At 43.8% G+C, this 19,886-nt stretch overlaps 1 protein-coding gene across 1 annotated transcript in view; it reads right to left on the reverse strand.

Annotated features, from left to right (window-relative positions):
• Positions 1-19,886, reverse strand: part of RGSL1 (regulator of G protein signaling like 1) — a 47,228-nt gene that overhangs the window by 9,818 nt on the left and 17,524 nt on the right. The window contains exons 10-18 of the mRNA XM_054980331.1: positions 18,097-18,205; positions 16,019-16,212; positions 13,353-13,470; positions 11,712-11,808; positions 10,375-10,504; positions 5,167-5,356; positions 3,600-3,738; positions 2,828-2,952; positions 140-258 (exon numbers count right to left, since the gene is read on the reverse strand). Of these exons, the coding sequence (XP_054836306.1) occupies positions 140-258; positions 2,828-2,952; positions 3,600-3,738; positions 5,167-5,356; positions 10,375-10,504; positions 11,712-11,808; positions 13,353-13,470; positions 16,019-16,212; positions 18,097-18,205 (1,221 nt within the window). The remainder of the gene's footprint in view (positions 1-139; positions 259-2,827; positions 2,953-3,599; positions 3,739-5,166; positions 5,357-10,374; positions 10,505-11,711; positions 11,809-13,352; positions 13,471-16,018; positions 16,213-18,096; positions 18,206-19,886) is intronic.

Genomic DNA, 19,886 nt, shown 5'->3' on the forward strand with positions numbered 1-19,886 from the left:
ATTACACAACTGCACAAGCTCCACAATGTGTGCTTTGGATGTTTTGAAAGGGTTCACAATGTAACATAATATAAGATGTCAAGAACTGTATACCTCGTGAGATATAATGACCACGAGAGAAACTGCGCCTTCTGCTCACCTCCACTGTAATGGCTGGGCCTCCTATGAATCGTCTTAGGGAGAGCTGTTGGAGAAGCATCTGCTGGTTTCTCTTCCTTTCGTTTTTTGAAACCCCTCATTACCTTCCAATGGCAATACCTGCAAGGAAAATAGGTAATGCAGATGCTTTAAATTGACTGAAGTTTGGCACCTTTAACAGAACACTGTCGCTGGCCGAGGAAGTCTCTAACAATGGGGTAGACAAATCAGCCAGAGATAATTTTGAATGGGCCACCTTCCACTGGGCAGTGTCCAGTGTCAGCTCAGAGGCTTCGGTGTGTTCTTCAGCAGAAACAAGCCTAGAGGAGAATCGGCTGCACCAGTTCTTGCTGCCTTCATTTTTAAAATTTTTATATCCTTCTGTATTAAAGGTAAAGGTAGTCCCCTGTGCAAGCACTGGGTCATCACTGACCCATAGGGGGACGTCGCATCACGACATTTTCTTGGCACTTTTTACGGGGTGGTTTGCCATTGCCTTCCCCAGTCATCTACACTTTACCCCCAGGAAACTGGGTTCCTCAGAAGGATGGAAGGCTGAGTAAACCTTGAGCTGGCTACCTGAACCCGGCTTCCACCAGGATCGAACTCAGGTTATGAGCAGAGATTGGGCTGCAGTACTGCAGCTTACCACTCTGTGCCGCGGGGCTCTTATCCTTCTGTATTGTCTTGGTACAAAACGTTAGTGAATTTCCTGCACGTATCCATGTTGTCCTTTCGGATGCACAACTTGTGAACATGAAACAGAACGCAACCCACCAGCTAAGTACTGGGGCTCACCAGCTAAGTACTGGGGCTCTGCCTCTGCATCCCCTTCCTCATTGGCACAGCCTTATGGCAGGCAAACACGGGAAGTTTATTGAACACCCTGCCCCTGCCCCCACCATGAGTCTCTATATACATTTTGGACTAACCAACTTTACTGTAGCATAAGCTTTTGAGAATCACAGTTCTCTTTGTCAGATGCTTGCTTGCATCTGACAAAGAGAACTGTGATTCTCAAAAGCTTATGCTACAGTAAAGTTGGTTAGTCTTAAAGGTGCTACTGGACTCATTTCGATTTTGCTACTACAGACTAACATGGCTAACTCTTCTGGATATATGTTTTAGTGAGCTAACTGATGCATTGCAAGTTCTACAGCCCTATTCCTGGAAGTGAGCAACCTTTCCAAAAGTAGGAGAAGGCTCTAAAAAGAAAGAAGGAAAGTGAAGAACAAGCAGGGCTGGCTCGAGGGTTTGGGGCATTCTCAATGAACTATGACTTTGATTTCTCCCTCCTCCTTCCAATTCAATATACATACAGAAACACAACCAAGAAAAGCACATTGAGCAGTGAGAATAGAAATAATTGGTGATCGTATCTCAAGTTTTACACAGAATAGTCACAGACTGCATTTCATAATATTTTAATCCTCCTCTTTAAACTTGTTCCCTATAATTGTGTGCATGTGTACCAACCAGGGAACCACAATCTATATTGACTCTCCGTTTTTTTATAGATGCTTTTAAAGACCAAATAACACATCTGGAGTTCCATTCTCAGGACTCCAGCATCATTTGTACTTTAATCCTTATCAAAGTCCAGGTCTGAAGCTGTTTTAATATCTTTTGGAAATAACCACATTGTCCCATGCAAGCATGCACTGATCTTCCCCACACATTTCTTTCAATAATTCTGAGCTGATTTGTTTGAACACTCAATTATAGTGTTGGTTTTTTATTCTCTCTCTCTCTCTCTCTCTCTCTCTCTCTCTCTCTCACTCTTCTTGCCCTATATATTATTGTAAAATTGACCCCTTCTCTACATTTGGGCTTTCTGTATGTATACGGTTCCACCTCCTGCAGCAGCCATTTTGTAGCTGGCTCCACCTCCCACAGCAGCCATTTTGTGGTTGCTCCCAACCCCCCTCTGCCAGAATTCCAAAGTTGCCCACAGGCTGAAAACGGTTGGTGACCCCAGCCTACCTGGTCAGGCTGGCCCTGCCTGTTTGCCATTCTAACGTCTTACTTCACATTTGAGCACCTACTTGGAATGAAACACAGCAGTGTTTCCTTTTTAAATTAGAAAATGCCCATAGGTATTTTCGGTAGTTAGCGCAGGCTTGGGTAACAGGGTTACCCAACCAGGCACTATCCATTTACAGCAGACAAGCAACAGCTTGACAATCTTCCTGCCTTTGAAATCCTGGACAGGTAGACAAAAAAGAGCATTACCACCTCATTAGGTCCCTGAATGTGGTGGGTTGCATTTGGCTGGGTGGTTCAGAAGATGTGCATGTTTCATATAGAGTAAGAGTCTGCAAAGAACTGTGCAAAAGTTGCAGGGATCCACATCTCTGGGTTTTCTCGTGTTGTAAGTCGGGTGACAGCTTAACAGTGCAAATATTATCAAATAATTAATTAACTTCTCGAATGAAATAAGTGTCTGCCAAAGGAATGCAATAAGCTTACCAAGCAATAAAGGCATGCATTATTTTAACTTAACTACCCCAACAATCCACACCATTCTACCTCTCCTCCGTATTTTGACTGTGCCTAGATTTGATTCCTGCAGTACCTAGTCTAGGCTGAAAAGACAACTCTGGGCTAGATTCACAAAATCTGCTCCAAGTCCAAGCGCAATGGCTCCCCCTCCCTCTGACTTCCCAGACCAAGAGAGAGGGACACTTACTTCTTCCAGAAGTGTATTAAAAGTGAGAAAATAGAGAGCATGGCGGTATGAAAGAGACTCCTGTTCAGTACACCTTCACCGATTGAATTCTTGATTTGATTGCACTGTGCTTCTGTGAGGTTGACCTGGTTACAGAAGCAGGGCCACAAGATTAAAAAAAGGCAAATATCCACAATTAGGCAGAAAACAATCCACGATCCATAATTAGAGAGAAAACAAAGCATCAAAGGTTTATTAGAACAACCAATATAGCTGGTCTTCATTCTCTGAGATTATGATTTCAACGAAAGGGTATTTTCCAGTGTTATAACTGAGCTGAACTCCAAAATCTCTTTATGCTGCTATGTTTAGAGAAAATAGAGAATACTAGAGCTTTCACAATGGGTTTTTTTCATTCATAGTGTAACCTGCCTTTTATACACATACCAGCAATTTGCAAGCTAGATCAGTCTTGCCCTTCCCTTTGTGTGTGGGCTGTCTGCTCTGATCATGTGTGCATGTATACACATGTGCAACTATCCTTAAATTTACATAGAAAGTTCACAATCAGTTAGCATCCAGTTGCAAAACTTTTGTAAGGATTGGGAGCAAGGGGATGTGTGTTGATGTACCAGGTACTAGCCAATAGACACCTACCACAGCTGGCCCTTCTCTGGGTCAACCTTCCTCTGGCACGCAGCCCATTCACCTTAAGATCCAACATTTTCATTGCATGTCATTGTGGGGCGGGGGGCATCACTGCTTTGGTAAACCATGGCTCCATGCCTCTTACCCTCAGTTTAGGTGGAATATCTGAATTCAAGAACAGTTTGATGATGGTGACCACCTTAGATCTCAGAAAGGCAATATCCTTCTCTGTATACAATCCAAGGGAAGCCAGCACTACTACCGAATCAGCCAGGTGGAAAAACCTGCAATAGCAACACAGAGCAGAAAACAGAAAGAGGCAGGCAATGGGAACATCGGTTGCATCTTAGAACCTATGGCAGGCTCTCATCACAAACTCTAAAACAAAATCTCCCACCTAAATTCAAATAAGGAAATGGTAGCAAAAATCATATGTACTTATAAGTAGGAAGAATATTCAAAGTGCTCAGTGTGTATAATAAATATTATTAAATACATTATAGTCAATGGAATAAATATCATAAATACAATCAATACACAGATCTATGGCAAAATGCATCCAAACATCCATCCGACTAGTAAATGTACATTTCTATCAACAGTTCATTCATAACAAGTCCTTAATAGTAGTAGTAGTAGTAGTAGTAGTAATAGTAATAGTAAGTCATTCATAACAAGGCTCTCATTACAGTCAGGAGCTACAAATCAGACACTTGAGTTGGGTGCTGTAGCAAGTATAAGAAGTATAGATGGGAAGGAAGATGCTTCTTTCTCAGGGACAGTCCTCAGACTGATAACAGGAAAACTGCCACAGAAACTGATCACCCGTTCCACACTCATCCTTGGTGACTATGCGGGCCATTGGGAGACCAGTGCAGGTAGAAGCTCCTCCAAGGCATCATTGTCAACTGCTTGAGAGGCCTCAACCATTCTCGGTAAAATATGAGAGGTACAGTTCCTCCAATGCAAGCTGGCATTTGTATTTGCTACAAATACGTGGTGCAACTAAAGAGCCCCGTGGCGCAGAGTGGTAAGCTGCAGCACTGCAGCCCAAGCTCTGCTCACGACCTGAGTTCAATCCTGGTGGAAGCCGGGTTCAGGTAGCCGGCTCAAGGTTGACTCAGCCTTCCATCCTTCCGAGGTCCGTAAAATGAGTACCTGGCTTCCTGGGGGTAAAGTGTAGATGACTGGGGAAGGCAATGGCAAACCACCCCGTAACAAAAAGTCTGCCAATAAAACGTCATGATGCGACGTCCTTCCATGGGTGCTTGCACAGGGGACTACCTTTACCCTCTTTACCTATGTGGTGCAACTTATAGCAGAGGTCAGAGGCTACCAACTAAAGATGTGATGATAGCAGACAGGCTTCTTCTCACACTTTGCCCCATCACATATCACATGCATGTGTATCTGTGTGTGTCCTCTTACCAGTAAAAGGAACACAAGAGAAAGGCAGTAGGGAGCCCTTTTTTGCCTCCTGTGCATTGCCTTCCTGCAGTTGGTGTCCCCAGATACTTTTCTGCATTTGATTTCTCTAAGAGTAGGGGGGATTCGGCACCCTACTCTTTTACGCTCTTTCTGCTGTTCAAGTTAACCCCACCTGCTCCCACTTCATGTGCAGACGGGGAGGACGCAATAGCCTCATTGCATCCCATTCTGCCCATGGCAGGAAGAGTCACTCAAGCGTTTCCGCTTAACAAAAGCTCACTCACTTCTCCATCTCCAGGTAAAAGCAGAGATCATTGGTCAGGAAGTTAACTGAGATGATGCGGCCATTAAATAGCCGGCGTTTCACTTGTACCACTTCAACATCTTCTTCTGGACTGCTAGGAGATCCAGTAGAACGGCCACTAGTTCCACCAGTGCTTAATCGTGGCTGAGCTGTGCCTTGGGGAGGCAAATCTGAAAAGAGAAAGCAGTGTTGAGCTTTCTGTGTTTCTTCTCATTAGAGGATGGAAGATACCTTGGAAGAGTCACTCGTGCTGCAAACTCCGGAGGCAGGGCCATGCAATATAGATATTGTTTGCCCATTCTGTGGGGAAGAACCCCCTAACCCTCAGTTTTGGAACATCCCGTAGCTGACATTCTTAGTGTTTGCAGACAAAACATGCAAACTGAGAAGATTAAAGCGTTTGTTAAGGATGAAAAGAAAATGTGAAATAGAGAACGAGATCATAAAACAGAAAGAAGGTTATCACCAGGCCAAAAGCTATGCTGCATTGATAGCCCTTTGAGCCAAAGTCTGTCTACCTCAGTCTTATCCACAATGAAGTAATTGGGCAGGAATAAATCCAGCTGGGATGGATACCGTTCATTCACAGATGAAATGAGAGCTTCATTACTATCTAACTGGTTTCTAGAAAGTGGTTTGGGAGGGACAGCTGCTCAACTCTATGGCCCTTTATGCCACAGGACAGGAGACCAGCAGGGGTCTCTTCTCTCCCCCATGTTGTTTAACATCCACCTGAAGACTCTAGGAAAGTCCATCTGAGGATCTGGAGTGATGACGAGTCATCTGTATGCTGATATCAATAGTTCAGTTTCTCATTTTCAGTTGAGTCAGGGGAGAAGATGGACACTCAATCAGTGTCACGTGGACAAGGACTTGTGCTTTGTTGCTCTGGAGGGCAAGGCTATTGAGCAAAAATGGCCGCGATTGGGTTGCGGCAGCTAAGGTCTAAGAAAACAGGCAAGGGAGGACCTCTGCGAGGATGTGATTTGGTACACAGGGTCTTGAGTTACAGGAAGGGAGATCTTGGTTGAACATTAGGAGAAACTTGCTGAAAGGGACAACAGTTCAACTATGGAAAGAACCACCTAGGAGGAAATGGGCTCGTCCTTATTGGAGGTCCCAGCAGAGGCTGGGCAGCCATCCATCAGGAATGCCTCTACCTTTGGCCAGGGAGGTGATGGTTTTCATGTGGAATTGCGTGAACATGGCTAGTCAGTCAAAAAGAGTGCCCTTGATAAGAATCCTTTTGAGCCACCTAGCAGAAATCAAGACCCAAAGATTCACTGCCAAGAATAAGAGGAAAGGAGTGCAAAGCCCAAGAGTTACAGCTGAAACCAGCTGTGGGAGAGTAAACTCCCACCGTGCTGGGGGTCTGTAAAATCATGGCTTCATGCTATCCCAAGATGATTGCACTGCCGGGAAGACTTTTGGTACCGGGAAAATTCAGAGATGATATTCAGACAGCCAGTGTGGTGTAGTGCTTAAGAGTGCGGGACTCTCATCTGGAGAGCCAGGTTTGATTCCCCACTCCTCCACTTGAAGCCAGCTGGGTGACCTTGGGTCAGTCACAGCTTCTAGCTCTCTCAGCCCCACTCACCTCACAGGGTGTTTTGTTATGGGGACAATAATGAAATACTTTGTAAACCGCTCTGAGAGGGTGTTAAGTCATCCTAAAGGGCAGTATATAAATCGAATGTTATTATTTTTATTATTTATTATATAGTCACAAAACAGAGGGGGCAAGTCCAAAACTGAGGTAGGGAGAGACTCCTCCCACTGAAAGAGACTGAGAGCCAAACTACAAGTAACACCTGACACAGGTTGGACACTTGTCAGCTTACCTCAAGTTTTGATGGGAAATGTAGGCGTTCTGGTCTTGCAGATTGGCTCTCCATTTAATTGAAGTTTACAGAACACCCCCCCCCCCCACACACACACACAGCGGAGGGGAAGGGAGGCACCCAGCGAGAGCCCGACGCCTGCACTCCCCTCCCGACCGCATGTTCTCCCTCCCATAGACTGCCGCTCTGTAAACTTCAATTAAATGGAGAGCCAAGCTGCAAGACCAGGACGCCTACATTTCCCATCAAAACTTGAGGGAAGCTGACAAGTGTCCAACCTGTGTCAGGCATCACTTGTAGCTTGGCTCAGAGTGATCTAATTTTCAAGACCACTGCTTTGAAGCAAACAAGAAGAATAACTCACTCTGGGATACTCTCCTTCAGTAAGGAAGAAAAGAAGAAGTCCTGATTAGATCATCTCCCACAAATATCTGCTGGTCACAAGGAATGTCCAAAAATGTAATCCATAGCTTTGATTAAACACTATCCTTTGGCACTAGTAGGCATTAGGGCTGGATAGCCCAAACCCCTCTAAATAGAAATGTCTTGGTGCATTTCAGTTGCAGTGCACCCCAGTAATAATAATACTTAGCACAGAGTGTTTCTAATGTATGATCTCAGCTATAGGAAGCTCCTTGAGAAGTTGTATTAATATTCCTTTACCAGATAATTGTTTAAACTAGAGCAGGTATATTACAGGGCAAGGCAGGATGATGAAATTTTGATTCCCTTCATGTGTACATTTTCAAGTTTGAATAAACTGCCCAGATGCTATTTATATCCAATCAATATTACTTCTAATTTTTTACCAGGTAATGTATACGGATCCTTCAAGGAAGAGAAAGAAATAAAAGAAGGATCAATGCTTACACCCCAAAGAGCTTAGAATTTAAAATATGATTATTGGTTTGGGTAGGGGGGGGCAGGTGGCAGAGAGGAAAGGCATGGATTTGAACAAATGCAGGTGAACATACCTGGATTTCATTTTGGTGGGGATTTTGAGCCAGGGTTGGAAATAAGTGAGTGCTGGATGACATCACACATATGAGGAAGTTTGAGATAATAGGGCAAAGCTGTCTAATTAAATTTTAGCATTATAATTCACCTTTCCCACCATTGACAGCAGCTCAAGGTAGCTGACAAAAACTTAGTGTACACTGAACAACAACCTGATAAAAACTACTTGCAGACCATGACTGGAATAAGCTGGTCTTAACATCCCTTTTAAATAGGGTAGCTTTACATCAAGAGGAAAGGGCTTGTCTTATACTGCCTCTCTTGTCTAAATTTAACCCCTTGCAGTCCTATCTCGACTTTAGACCAGAAATCTTGCGCAACTTCCTTTTAGAAGACACTCAGAGCTCAGTGACTTATGCTGTGGCCAGATTCTGTTCCTTAGCCATTAGGAAACACAGACTCCTTTTAGCTGAAAATGTGGTATAATTGCTTTTGCCATTTTTTCTTAACTCTCTTTTATCTTCATTGTTTTTATTTCATCAATTCTTCCAGCACTAATGCTCTGATCTTATTGTTATGCCCTGATGAAATAACTTATTTTTTATCGCAGATTTGTTTTGTTTTACTGGCTTTTGCTGTAATAATAAATGACTGACTGACTGCTCCTGAAATGGGCCGATGTGGGCATCCTCCTGACTTCGTTGGAAAGGCCATTCCAGAGGGCTGGAGCCACAGGCAAAAATGGCCAGGGTTGGGTTGTGGCAGATCTAATAGATCTTAGGTCTAAGAGAACAGACAAGGGAAAACATCTGCCAGGATGAGATTTGGTACACAGGGTCTTGAATTGGACTCAGAAGCCTAGAGGTAAGTAGCAGAAGAGCCTTCAAATCAGAATATCATGACCTCAGTAGACGAGCAGCTCTACTCTGGATCAGTTGCAGTTTCTGGATAGCTTCCACGGCAGCGCTCTATAGTCTAGTTTTAAGATTTCAGGAGATTTTTGAGTCACTTAGGATGGTACCATCAAAGGAGCAAAATTCACAGCAAACAGGTGGCACAAGGGCTGTGGGCAAACTTATAAGACTAATAGCTTGTGCTTCGTTGAATCACTTTGGCTGTTTCCACACACTGTTAAAGAGATGGGCCACTTACTGAACACTGGTGGGTTTTTTTCACAAATTCCAGACAACTCCGATTTCGAAGCGGAAGCAGGCAGTTTTGCTTCCGTTTGTTCAGCGTCTTTTAGCAGGCACAGGAAAGAGAGAGAAATCCTGTTCTCAGAAAAGATGTTGAACAAACAGAAGCCAAGCTGCCAGCTTCCACTTTGAAATGGGAGTCGTCTGGAATTTGGGGGGGGGGGGAGCCAGCATTCAGCAAGTGGCCTGTCTCTTTAACAGCATGTGGAAACGGCCTTTCTCTCATACTGCTGGCCATAATAAGACTATAGCTCATGCTTCATTGAATCACTTTCTTTCTCTTTACCTCATACTGCTTCTTATAATAATAATAATATTCAATTTATATACCACACTTCAGGACAGCTTAATGCCCACTCAGAGCGCTTTAAAAAGTGTGATGTTATTATCCTCACAACAATTAACCTGTGAGGCAGGTGGGGCTGAGAGAAGTTTGGAAAAGCTGAGACTGACCCAAGGCTTCAGGCGGAGGAGTGGGGAATCAAACCCAGTTCTCCAGATCAGAGTCTTGCCGCTTTAACCACTACACAAAACTTATTTGTTTTAAGCAGACTACTAAAATATAAAAACGAGACCACATTTATACAGCTGCAAAAGTCAATCACAAGCACATAGCATTTAGCAGCTATAAGAGGGATGTCTCTACCATTATCTTATAATAAAAGAGATAATGTCATTTGAATCACTTGTGGTTTTCAGATCTGAATGTACAGTTTCCGTACTGTCAAGACTAATTTATTTCTCAAGGGACAGGCATGTCTAGCAGTTCCATGCAACCACGGCTGTTTCCACATGACTTACCGGCCTCTGTAGCATTACGCAAAACATACGGAAGATACCGTCTTCTTGCACGAAATCGCGCCGGGAAGATGCTCTCATCCAGGAGTTTTGTGCGACATCGTGTCTTCCTGGCACAATTTCACACAAGAAGATGCTATCTTCTGCGTGTTTTTCGCAACACTACAGAGGCTGGTAAGTCGTGTGGAAACGGCCCATGTATCACATCAGTTACTCTTCTGCACTTCTCCTCTTGCAGGAAATTAACTAACAGTGCAATCCTAAACAAAATTGCACCCTTCCAAGTTAATTGAACTTGAGGGGCTTAGAAGAGTGTAACTCTGTTTAGTATTACACTACTAAGCAGCCATCCCAAGAGTCATTCTTACAGGTGGGTAAGTCAGATTTAGGACATACTTTCCTTGGTGTTTTTTAGTTCCCGGTGGAGGAATTCTTCAAACGCTTTGCGCTTTGCTAGGTAACTCATTGCCTTCCGGAACCTGCATATCGTTCTGACGAGTGAGCCAAATGCATTCCAGGCCCTTTTCTGCAGAAGAGAACATTGTCAGCCTATAGACAACACAGAGCAGCTGTACTCTACGCTGGGAAGTGATTGAAAGATGCTGAAGAAACAAATGGTAGCCTTTGGAGGCGTATGCCACCAGACTGTACATGGCAAAGCAGCGTGGTCACATGTCGGAAAGTTCCTTCATTTTCAAACAATAAAAGGGACACACACTCCCCAGCCAATGAAAAGCGAGCATGTTAGGGAGAAGAGTTTTAGCTTGCTTACCCAATCATGCAAAACTCCTGGAATGACACGCCTTCCTGGCGCAATTTCCCACGATAACCAGAGTTATGACAGGAAATCGCTCCAGGAAGGCGTGTCGTTCCAGGAATTTTGCGCAATCGGGTAAGCAGTGTGAAAATGGCCCAGTTTGCTTGCCTGTTCGATCAACTTACTGAATGTTTTTAATATTCTTGCTAAGCCTCAAGATGGAATACAAAATTTTGAATTAATGCAATAAAAACACTTCTTAACACTGGCCTCCCATTTCCACCCCACTTTTTATGTAACTGGAATAGATCCAGCTTTAAACAGAGAGATCTGCTGCCATCCAGTGAGACTGGCTTGTAAATGGAGCCGTTTCTCTGAAAATTTCTCTCTCTGTAATCGGTCATTTCACTTCTCACCATCAAGACAATGCTGTTCTTAAAAGTGATACGGCCTCCATCAGCAAGCTGTGCCTTCTGTTTAAACCAAATACTGACTATCGACCATAAACAGACAATAGACCTATGGTGCAACGCTAAACAGAGTCACGATTGAAGCCCGTTGACCTCAATGGATACAAAAGGGTGTAACTCTGCTTAGGATTGCACTGCTACTGACTTGATGCAGCTTCCAGTATCCTGTGAGCGTTGATTCACAAGTTACAAAGCTGATGAGGGTTTACCACGTAGGAAAATGACACATGGGACAAAGGTTAAATTCCCCCTTTCCTTGTATGCTGTGGTCCCAATCTGAAGCCCATGTGTGTTTAGGGATTGAGTTCCCAGAATGGAACTCTGGGTGTACACCTGTCCCAAAGTCATTGTGATGGCCACGTGGCCAACATGTGGCCTTTGTAAATTGTCAGTTGGCTCTCAGCCCAATTGAGTCAGCAGATCACACTCCATCACTGTCAAACAGAGTAACAGCATGAGGCAGGAGGATATAAAAGCCAGAGCCCCACTTCCCAAACTTTGCTCACTATCTTGTCTCTTATGAAGGAACCCCTCCGTCCCTTCATGGTATGCGATGTAAACGTAGGCTCGGTCTCAGGATACAGGCCTTGGTACGATTTAAACCTGCCAGAAAAAAAGAGGAGAAAAGAGTAAGAAGAGGATTTACCACATTTACCATCCTAATAAATACTTTCTGCACTTGGGCAATACAAACTATGCATGAAGAAAAGTTAAATTTATGACCTGTATAAGCTATGCAAATGAGTGAATCTGCACGATTCTTCATAATATTTTACTGTTTTACATTATTCTGGTTCATAAATTCATCCTGTAATTTCTTGCATTCCATAGACTTTTGACCTGGCTGTTTACAAGTTCAACTCCAACCTTAACCCTACCCCAGTGGATCAACCTCATAAATCATTTGGGCATTTAGCCCATGAAAGCTTATAGTGTGAGGGCATATGCCGGGAGAGAAGTATTTCGGATTCGCCACCTCTAGACGTTGATGCCTTGGGGACTAAATAAATGTTCTATCCCTTCTCTCGTCTCTTCCCCCTCCCTTGAGAGCATATCTCCATATCACATGGGAGATACTGCATCATCTTTTTACCTTTTCATATAACTGAACTTTTTGAGGTTAAAGTGCCACTTTATTTCTACTGCAGATTGATGAAACACATTGGAAACCAAGCCTCTGATTTGTTTGTGATTTTGGAGAGCCTAGGGTGGGGGGATGTTTAAGAGAGTAATATGGAATAATTATTTCATTTGGACATTTTTTCTATAGAAGACAACTGCAAATGAAGAGCATTGTGTGAGTGCAGTCCTGGATTTGCTGCAACAACTGCATTTTATCACACAATAGTAGAAGTAAATTTTGATTTAGTATTTTTATTAAAATAATTCTAGAACATAGTGGTTGACTACACTGAATTAAAAAAAAAAAAACCTTTCCCCCTCTTCTCTTGTTGAAGTTTTAGTTATAGCATCGGGGCATTTCATGATTGGTTTCTGAATGTGTGGGTGTGTTTGATTATAAATATTATACAACTGACCACTGAGGAAGGCCTTTGGGCCAAAACACACCTGGGCCGATTCCAGACGGCCCCCCGCCTCGCGAAACGTCGCGCGTCGTCGCGCAGAAAACGCGAAATATCGCGTTTTCTCGCGCGAGTTTTGCGCGATGTCGCGCAAAACTCGCGCGAGAAAACCCGATATTTTGCGTTTTCTACGCGACGACGCGCGACGACGCGCGACGTTTCGCGAGGCGGGGGGCCGTCTGGAATCGGCCCTGGTTGGTCTTTCTGTTGTTAATTGTACCGTACCATGGTCTTTTTTTGTGCTGGTCATTGAACTGTAACATCATCTGAGTATTGAGAATGTTTTAGTAATTTTTAGCCTGCCATTTAGGCCTTACGTTTTAAACTTATTTTTAACCTATATTTTGTGCACATTCTCTTTGAGTTTATTTTAGTTTAGGTTGCAACTTGACCCCAGTAGTATCTTCTAGAACACTGCTTTAGAAAGCATCTTTGCAAGAAAAAATTATTTCACAACATGGCGATGGCCTCCTAAAAATCTGGTCTTTTTCTCCCACAGGTAGCATTTTGTCATGACAAAAAACCCGTAAGCCTATAGCCATTGGGCATATCTATTCTACTCACCATCGGCTTTCCAGGCACTTCATCACACAGGTTTGTGCTGTGGCCAACATGGCAAGAGTAATGTTACGGGACTTCTTTATGTCTCGGATGATTTTATCCTCGCATTGTAGTAGCCTTTCTGAAGGAAAGAGGACAGAAAGACAGGCATTCTGTGCAATATCTCCTCTCAATCTCTGCTCTTACACCAGGCAACCTTGATGGCTACAAATGACCATTTACCAAGCAGTAACTAAACAACAGTGTCTGTTACTATCTTGCCAGTGGATATGGAAAATTTTTATCAATCAACAGGTGCCCACAGGTAATAAATCAGTTTGCATCCTTCTGAAGCATGTTATTTGGTGAACTATATTAAATTTTTGTCTACAACATCATCATGAAAAAGATGATTCTGAAGAGGTCAGATATATTCCTTAGAAAAACCCCTATTGCTCATGTTTTGCTCATCTGCTGAAGTGCATCTATGGGAACAGAACTAAAAAGAATCTGGAAGATTCCTCCAGAAAAAGCTGCACATGAAATGTGTATGGGTTGTACAATTATTAAAGACTTCTTTCCTTCTGCACCAATTGTCTCTTCATCTTCACAGCTCTAAGTAGCCAATCAGATCTGGGTAACGTGGTGATGACTGCAAAAGCAAATATTGGGCTCACATTCGGATGCAAGCACTCTTTACGTTTGGAAACACATTCAAAAAAGCATCCAGGCCAGTGTTCTTGGTTTTGCTGCTCTGGAGCACTTTTTAAAAAAATATTTGCTTTTGTTCTGCACATTGTGAAGAATTACGTTCTACAAATGCAAAAAAGTTAGAAATGTTAGCTCAATACGTTTAAAATACATAATCATTAAAGACACTGCCTCCCCGCTGCAACATACACAAACACCAAACTTATGGAATCCAGGTAGCACTTGTACAGCACATGGAGAAAGGCAGTAGAACTAGAGCCAGTTTGGTGTAGTGGTTAAGAGCACGGGAATCTAATCTGGAGAGCGGGGTTTGATTCCCCACTCCTCCACTTGAAGCCAGCTGGGTGACCTTGGGCTAGTCACAGTTCTCTGGAGCTCTCTCAGCCCCACCCACCTCACAGGGTGATTGTTGTGGGGTGATAACATACTTTGTAAACAACTCTGAGTGGGCATTAAGTTGTCCTGAAGGGCGGTATATTATTATTATTATATAAGCTAACTTGCTCATTCCAGACTCTTCAGTCAGCCTAGAACATGAATGAGGATGGTAAATTTGTGACACTATTTGCATCCCTAGTAAAAGTAAACAGACAAACAAGGGACACAAGAGCAAAGTGAGAACTAGCGTAGGATTCTCCAAGTGGATGCTAATAAAGAAATGTTATTTATATTTATATGAAGAGCATGGTTGCATTCCTCAAGGAATGGCAACGGTGCTTTTTTTTTTGCATTTGTAGAATATAATTCTTCACAATGTGCAGAATGAAAGCAAATAAAATATATATTTTTTAAAAATTGAGTACTTTCATCAGTACACTTGAGAACAGTGAAACAAAGAATGTGGGCCCTAGTTGCTAAGGCAAGGGCACTGTATTCCCTCCTTCCATGAATATTTCAGCACGTGAAAAATTGATTTTAAAGGATGGCACAGTTGAGAACCATAAAAAATGTCCATGAAATTCCTCTCCTCAGTTCAGCTCCTTCCTTAGTGCAGTTATGATCCACCACCATGGTGCCCACTGAAGCATTTCTTAGTGCCTATTTATTCTTCCCCAAAGCCTCTCTCTTCCTCAAAGCAAATAGTCACTCCTGGCTTTGGAAGAAAGCAGGAGGCATCAAATTTGCACCTGCAGGGAGAGCTCATTCAGAACCACTGGCCTCCATCATCAGATGCTTGGCTTTCACCCTCCCACCATTTTGTGATAGGTCTCAGCACCCCATGGCAGCCATTTTGTGGTGAGGCCCACTGCCTGCTCTCTAAATTCCAGAAGGGCCCACAGGCTCAATGAGATTGGTGGCATGGGGCCTTGTGTAAGGAAATGAAAGTTCTCAAGGAATTAGTTAGGAAAGTTCTCAGCAAAAAATGAGGGGCAGACCATGTAGAGGGCAGGAAGGACTGAGGTAGCAGCAACCAGAAGATGCTGTCAGCACCTGGGGAAGGTACAGAGGAGCTAAACCTACAAGGTTTGGAAAGATGGAGGGTGAACATAAGCAAAGCAGACCTACATGAGGGACACAATGAAAGTAGTTGCAAACCAGAGTCTGAACTGGTCCAGGGAAGACCTGCAATGACAGGTTGGGAATGCAGATGGGAAATGGCTAGGGAAGCTGACAGGTTGAGAAGGAAGCAGGTAGGCAGGGAGACAGAGGAAGAACAGGCATGCCGATCAGTAGAAAGACTGGGGAGCCATAAAATTAAGGGCAATTTCTGGCTGCTGCCAGATCCAGGCTCCCAAAGGAGCCAGATATATGCACCCAAAAATAAGCCTCTTTTCAGTAACCCAGGAATAAGCACACATGCAACTAGGATCCTTCATTTGCATGCACTGAATATGACACTGGTCGTATTTACCAAAGTAGCAACTGGCCCGCATCCCGGAGGATTGATTGGCTGCTGCTAATGTACTACCCAATAGGATTTCAGACCTGAGGAGCCTTGCTTTACCTGAAGCTAGCCCAATACATAACAGTCTGCATACCTGGCGGAATACTGTGGTAGAAGAAATTCCTGACCGTGGCATTGATCAACTCACTCTGAGCTCTGGGGTTAGTCTCCTTAATAATATCTTCCACAGCCATCCAAAAAAGGAGTGGGGTTTCAGCATTGTGCATCTTGAGAAACTGTCTGAAGTAGTCCATATGAATGGGGTTCTGAAGCACTTCATTCAGCTCTCTAAAGGACCCAAAGGAGAAGCCAGACAGCTGAAGGCATCCACTTTCCTGGGCCAAGAATATATATTTTTACACACAGACTTCCCTGTCCTTAAGGCTGAAACTGATGATGGGAAATGAGGACAACTAACACAAGCTGAATCTGAAGAGCAACCAGTAACTTTTGATAGAAGTGCAATCTATCCTAAAAGTGACCCATCGGATTAGGACTTGTAGAACACGGCACAAAATTTGAATTCTTCTCTCCTTTCATTTAAAAAAGAAGCTTCCAGGCTTCCTGAGAGCCAATGTGGTACATTTCATAAAGTGTTAGATTCATACCAAGGAGACCTGGGCTCAGACTCTCCACTGAGGAGGCCATCACTCTTTCCGTTCCACCAGCCTCACAGGGTAAAAATGGCACAATCGCTACATAAGGCGCCTGAGATTTTGAAGGAAGGGCAAAACGGTGTGACAGATTGGGAGGAGCTTCAAATCATTCTGGTGGAGCGCTGAAAAAAAAGCCTTCCATCAGATTTCACTTATACGTTTCTGAGCATGCTCATTTGCAACAGGGCATGCTCAGTGAGCGCGAGTGAAAAAAATCTGCTCTTTCTGTTGCCCAGAACTGGTATCAGATTTAACTGTCAAAAGCTACATCTAAATTCAGGGAAAGTCCAAATGCCCTTGGCCATTGAAGTTGTGGCCAGACACTACTAAAGGGGGGGGGGAATGGCTGTCAAAAATTCCACTGGTAGCCAAAGCTGGCTGGAATGTGTTTTGATGATCAAACTGCTACCACACAGCAGGCAATGCTACCAGGTAAGCTTTTGGGTTGACCTGTTTTTGGCATTACATTAGCACTACCTGAAAACCAGCTCCAGTTTTCACAAAGCAGGACTTCTATGGCTACTCAACCTTCTTTTGGGGCTCCCAGTGTTGCTTCCTGATTCCTACAGCCTCCCTGCTCTAACTTGCCTAGTGCTTCTCTTTCCTATCTCCCACCAGCTACACTATTTCTCCCTAAACATTTCTAAATTTTGCCTTTGCACAATAGTGAAGCGCTCATTTTGGTAGGCTTGTATAAAAATCAACAGATTAAAACATTCTGGGCATCGAGAGCTGCTTTCCAAGTTGCAGAAAGTGTTTCATAGCTAGAGACTCTGAGCCAAGCTACAAGTGATGCCTGACACAGGTTGGACACTTGTCAGCTTCCCTCAAGTTTTGATGGGAAATGTAGGCATCCTGGTCTTGCAGCTGTAATGGAAAGCCAAGCTATAAAACCAGGACACCTACATTTCCCACCAAAACTTGAGGTAAGCTGACAAGTGTCCAACCTGTGTAAGGTGTCACTTGTAGCTTGGCTCTCAGATAGACTTTTTTTCTTAGAGACTTTGTGGTGGTATGACAGAACTTTCTATGGATGATGTGCTCATTTCTCATGTCACCTCTGGTTTAAACTGATATTGCAGGTTTCTGAAGACCTACAAAATCCTGAGCAGAGTGTAGGGTAACCAGCCTCAAGGTGGGGCCTGCAGTTCTTGCAGAATTACATTTGTTTGCCAGACTACAGAGATCAGTTCTCCTGGAGGAAAATGCAGTAATGGAGGGTGGACTCTATAGCAAGCCATTCTTACTGAGTTCCCTTCCCCTTCCCCAGGTAATGCCCCCAAATTTCCAGGAATTTCCAAAATGGCAACCCTAACAGAGTGTGCTCACTGCAGGCAACAATGCCCCTCTTCTCCTTCTTCAATATTTCTACCCCCACCCCACCCCATTGAAAAAGAATCTACATTTTATACCTTCAACCTATGAACACTCTGAGGGTAGTATTGAAAAGTCAGGTACAGTTGTTTCAGAGGAACAAAACAGGAAGGCATATCTCTACGGCAAGATGCCTTATTACCTGGGCTTTATAAGGGGCTTTCTGATTAAAGGTCCCTTCCTCATGAAGGACAAACTTGACCGGGTCCAATGTAAGCTTCTTTTCGGTATCATGGGCCGAATGAAAATGCCTGCAAAGGAGAAGGAGGTCTGTGTAAGTATTGTATTGGGGAGGACACAAACTCACTATAAACCAACATGGAACTGCAGGCACATGTCTGGCCTGAAATCCTTGTGGCGGGCACATGCCCCACACCATGGAATTTGTAATCTGTGAACTGGCCCTCAAATCAATCAAGTTGGCGGATCACAGGCCTTTCATTAAAATAGGAGTGTATGGCACAATGACATAAATCCAGTTCCATACTCCACCCACCAGTTTATCATGCTCCTGAACCTCTTTTTAACAAGAGCTACCACCTACTTTGAAGTCATTACTTCCCAAAGCCATTTTCCTTCTTTTAGGAATAGGACCTAACCAGACGTGACATTTTCCATGTGTACATTTAAAGGTAACTTGTAAGTGCTATATCTGGCTGGTTATAGCCAGAGAGAGGCTGCTGCTCCTCTTGTGTAGCGAAATCTTTTACTTTGGGGGGGGGGGAGGATACATTGATAAGAAGGACATGGGAAATGCTCAAAATCCCATTGTGAGGTGAGAAAAAAAGGGACTGGGGGAGGTGGAAGGAATAGGGTGGAGGGAAGGAAAGATAGTGCACAAAGATAGTACACCTTATATCAGGGTTCCACAATGTGGTGCCCATGGGTACCATGGCAAATGCTGACACTTTCCCTGGTACCCGCCAAGTGTTCTTAGAAAGTGGGCAGAGCCAGGTGCAGCTTTTGCTCAGCCGGGCTCCTGATTTGCCACTGAAGATCTAATTGGCGTTGTAGATTTTTAAAAAGTTGCTTCAGCATCAGCTGCCAGCATATCATAAGGATCTTCATGGTGTGACTGAAGGTAAGATGTGTGTACGTAAGAAAATATTTTAAAGCAGTATATTCATTTAAAAAGGCATCCTGTTAAACAGAGCTTCAGCCTGAAATGTTAGAGAGTTACTATTAGAGGTATGCATGACTTCACTCCCTGATAGTTTGTGATCAGCTTTGTCTCCTGCGGCAGCCATTTTGTGCTTGAGTCCACCTCCTCCAGCGGCCATTTCTAGCTGTGTCAGAATTCCAAAGGTGCTCACAGGCTCAAAAAGGTTGGGGATCTCTGTCCTATACCATGGTAGAGGGACGGCAGGGAAAGAGGATGAGGGAGGAGGGCAGTGGTGGTGATAGCAGAGGAAGACATATCTACTAAGAATGGCGCATCCTAAGCAACATGCAGCAGGGAAAGGAGATTTCCCCCCAGCTGGCATTTTCCTGTTCCTGATTGCCCCCAATGAAAATGGCTTTTCGTCATTTTAAAGGGAGAAATTGAACTATCAAGCACACGCACTTGCAAGTCATATGTAATTTGACACTAGCAGGTCACCTTGTACATTTGCCTGCTTCCACCTCAACTTACTAGCTGCTCACTTAGTGGGGAAAAGCACAGGGTGATGGCATGTTGTGATCTACGGAGAACAAAGAGTCACAGAGCAGCAACACTTCCCCTTTTTCCCATCATTGTCATAGTCTCATCTCTTTTCTCTCCAGGAATCTTAAAGAATATCTCCCATGTAACAAAGAATGTGTTTCTTAGGCTAACAGACAAGATGTAAAGAACTCCCATTTCCCAATAACCTTCTTCCCCACAACCTCCGCACCGCAAGCTTGTACTACCCTGGTTGCAAAGCCACCAGGACAGAGAACCAGTGTGGTGTA

This window comes from Eublepharis macularius, chromosome 5 (assembly GCF_028583425.1).
Source record: "Eublepharis macularius isolate TG4126 chromosome 5, MPM_Emac_v1.0, whole genome shotgun sequence".
NCBI lineage: Eukaryota > Metazoa > Chordata > Lepidosauria > Squamata > Eublepharidae > Eublepharis > Eublepharis macularius.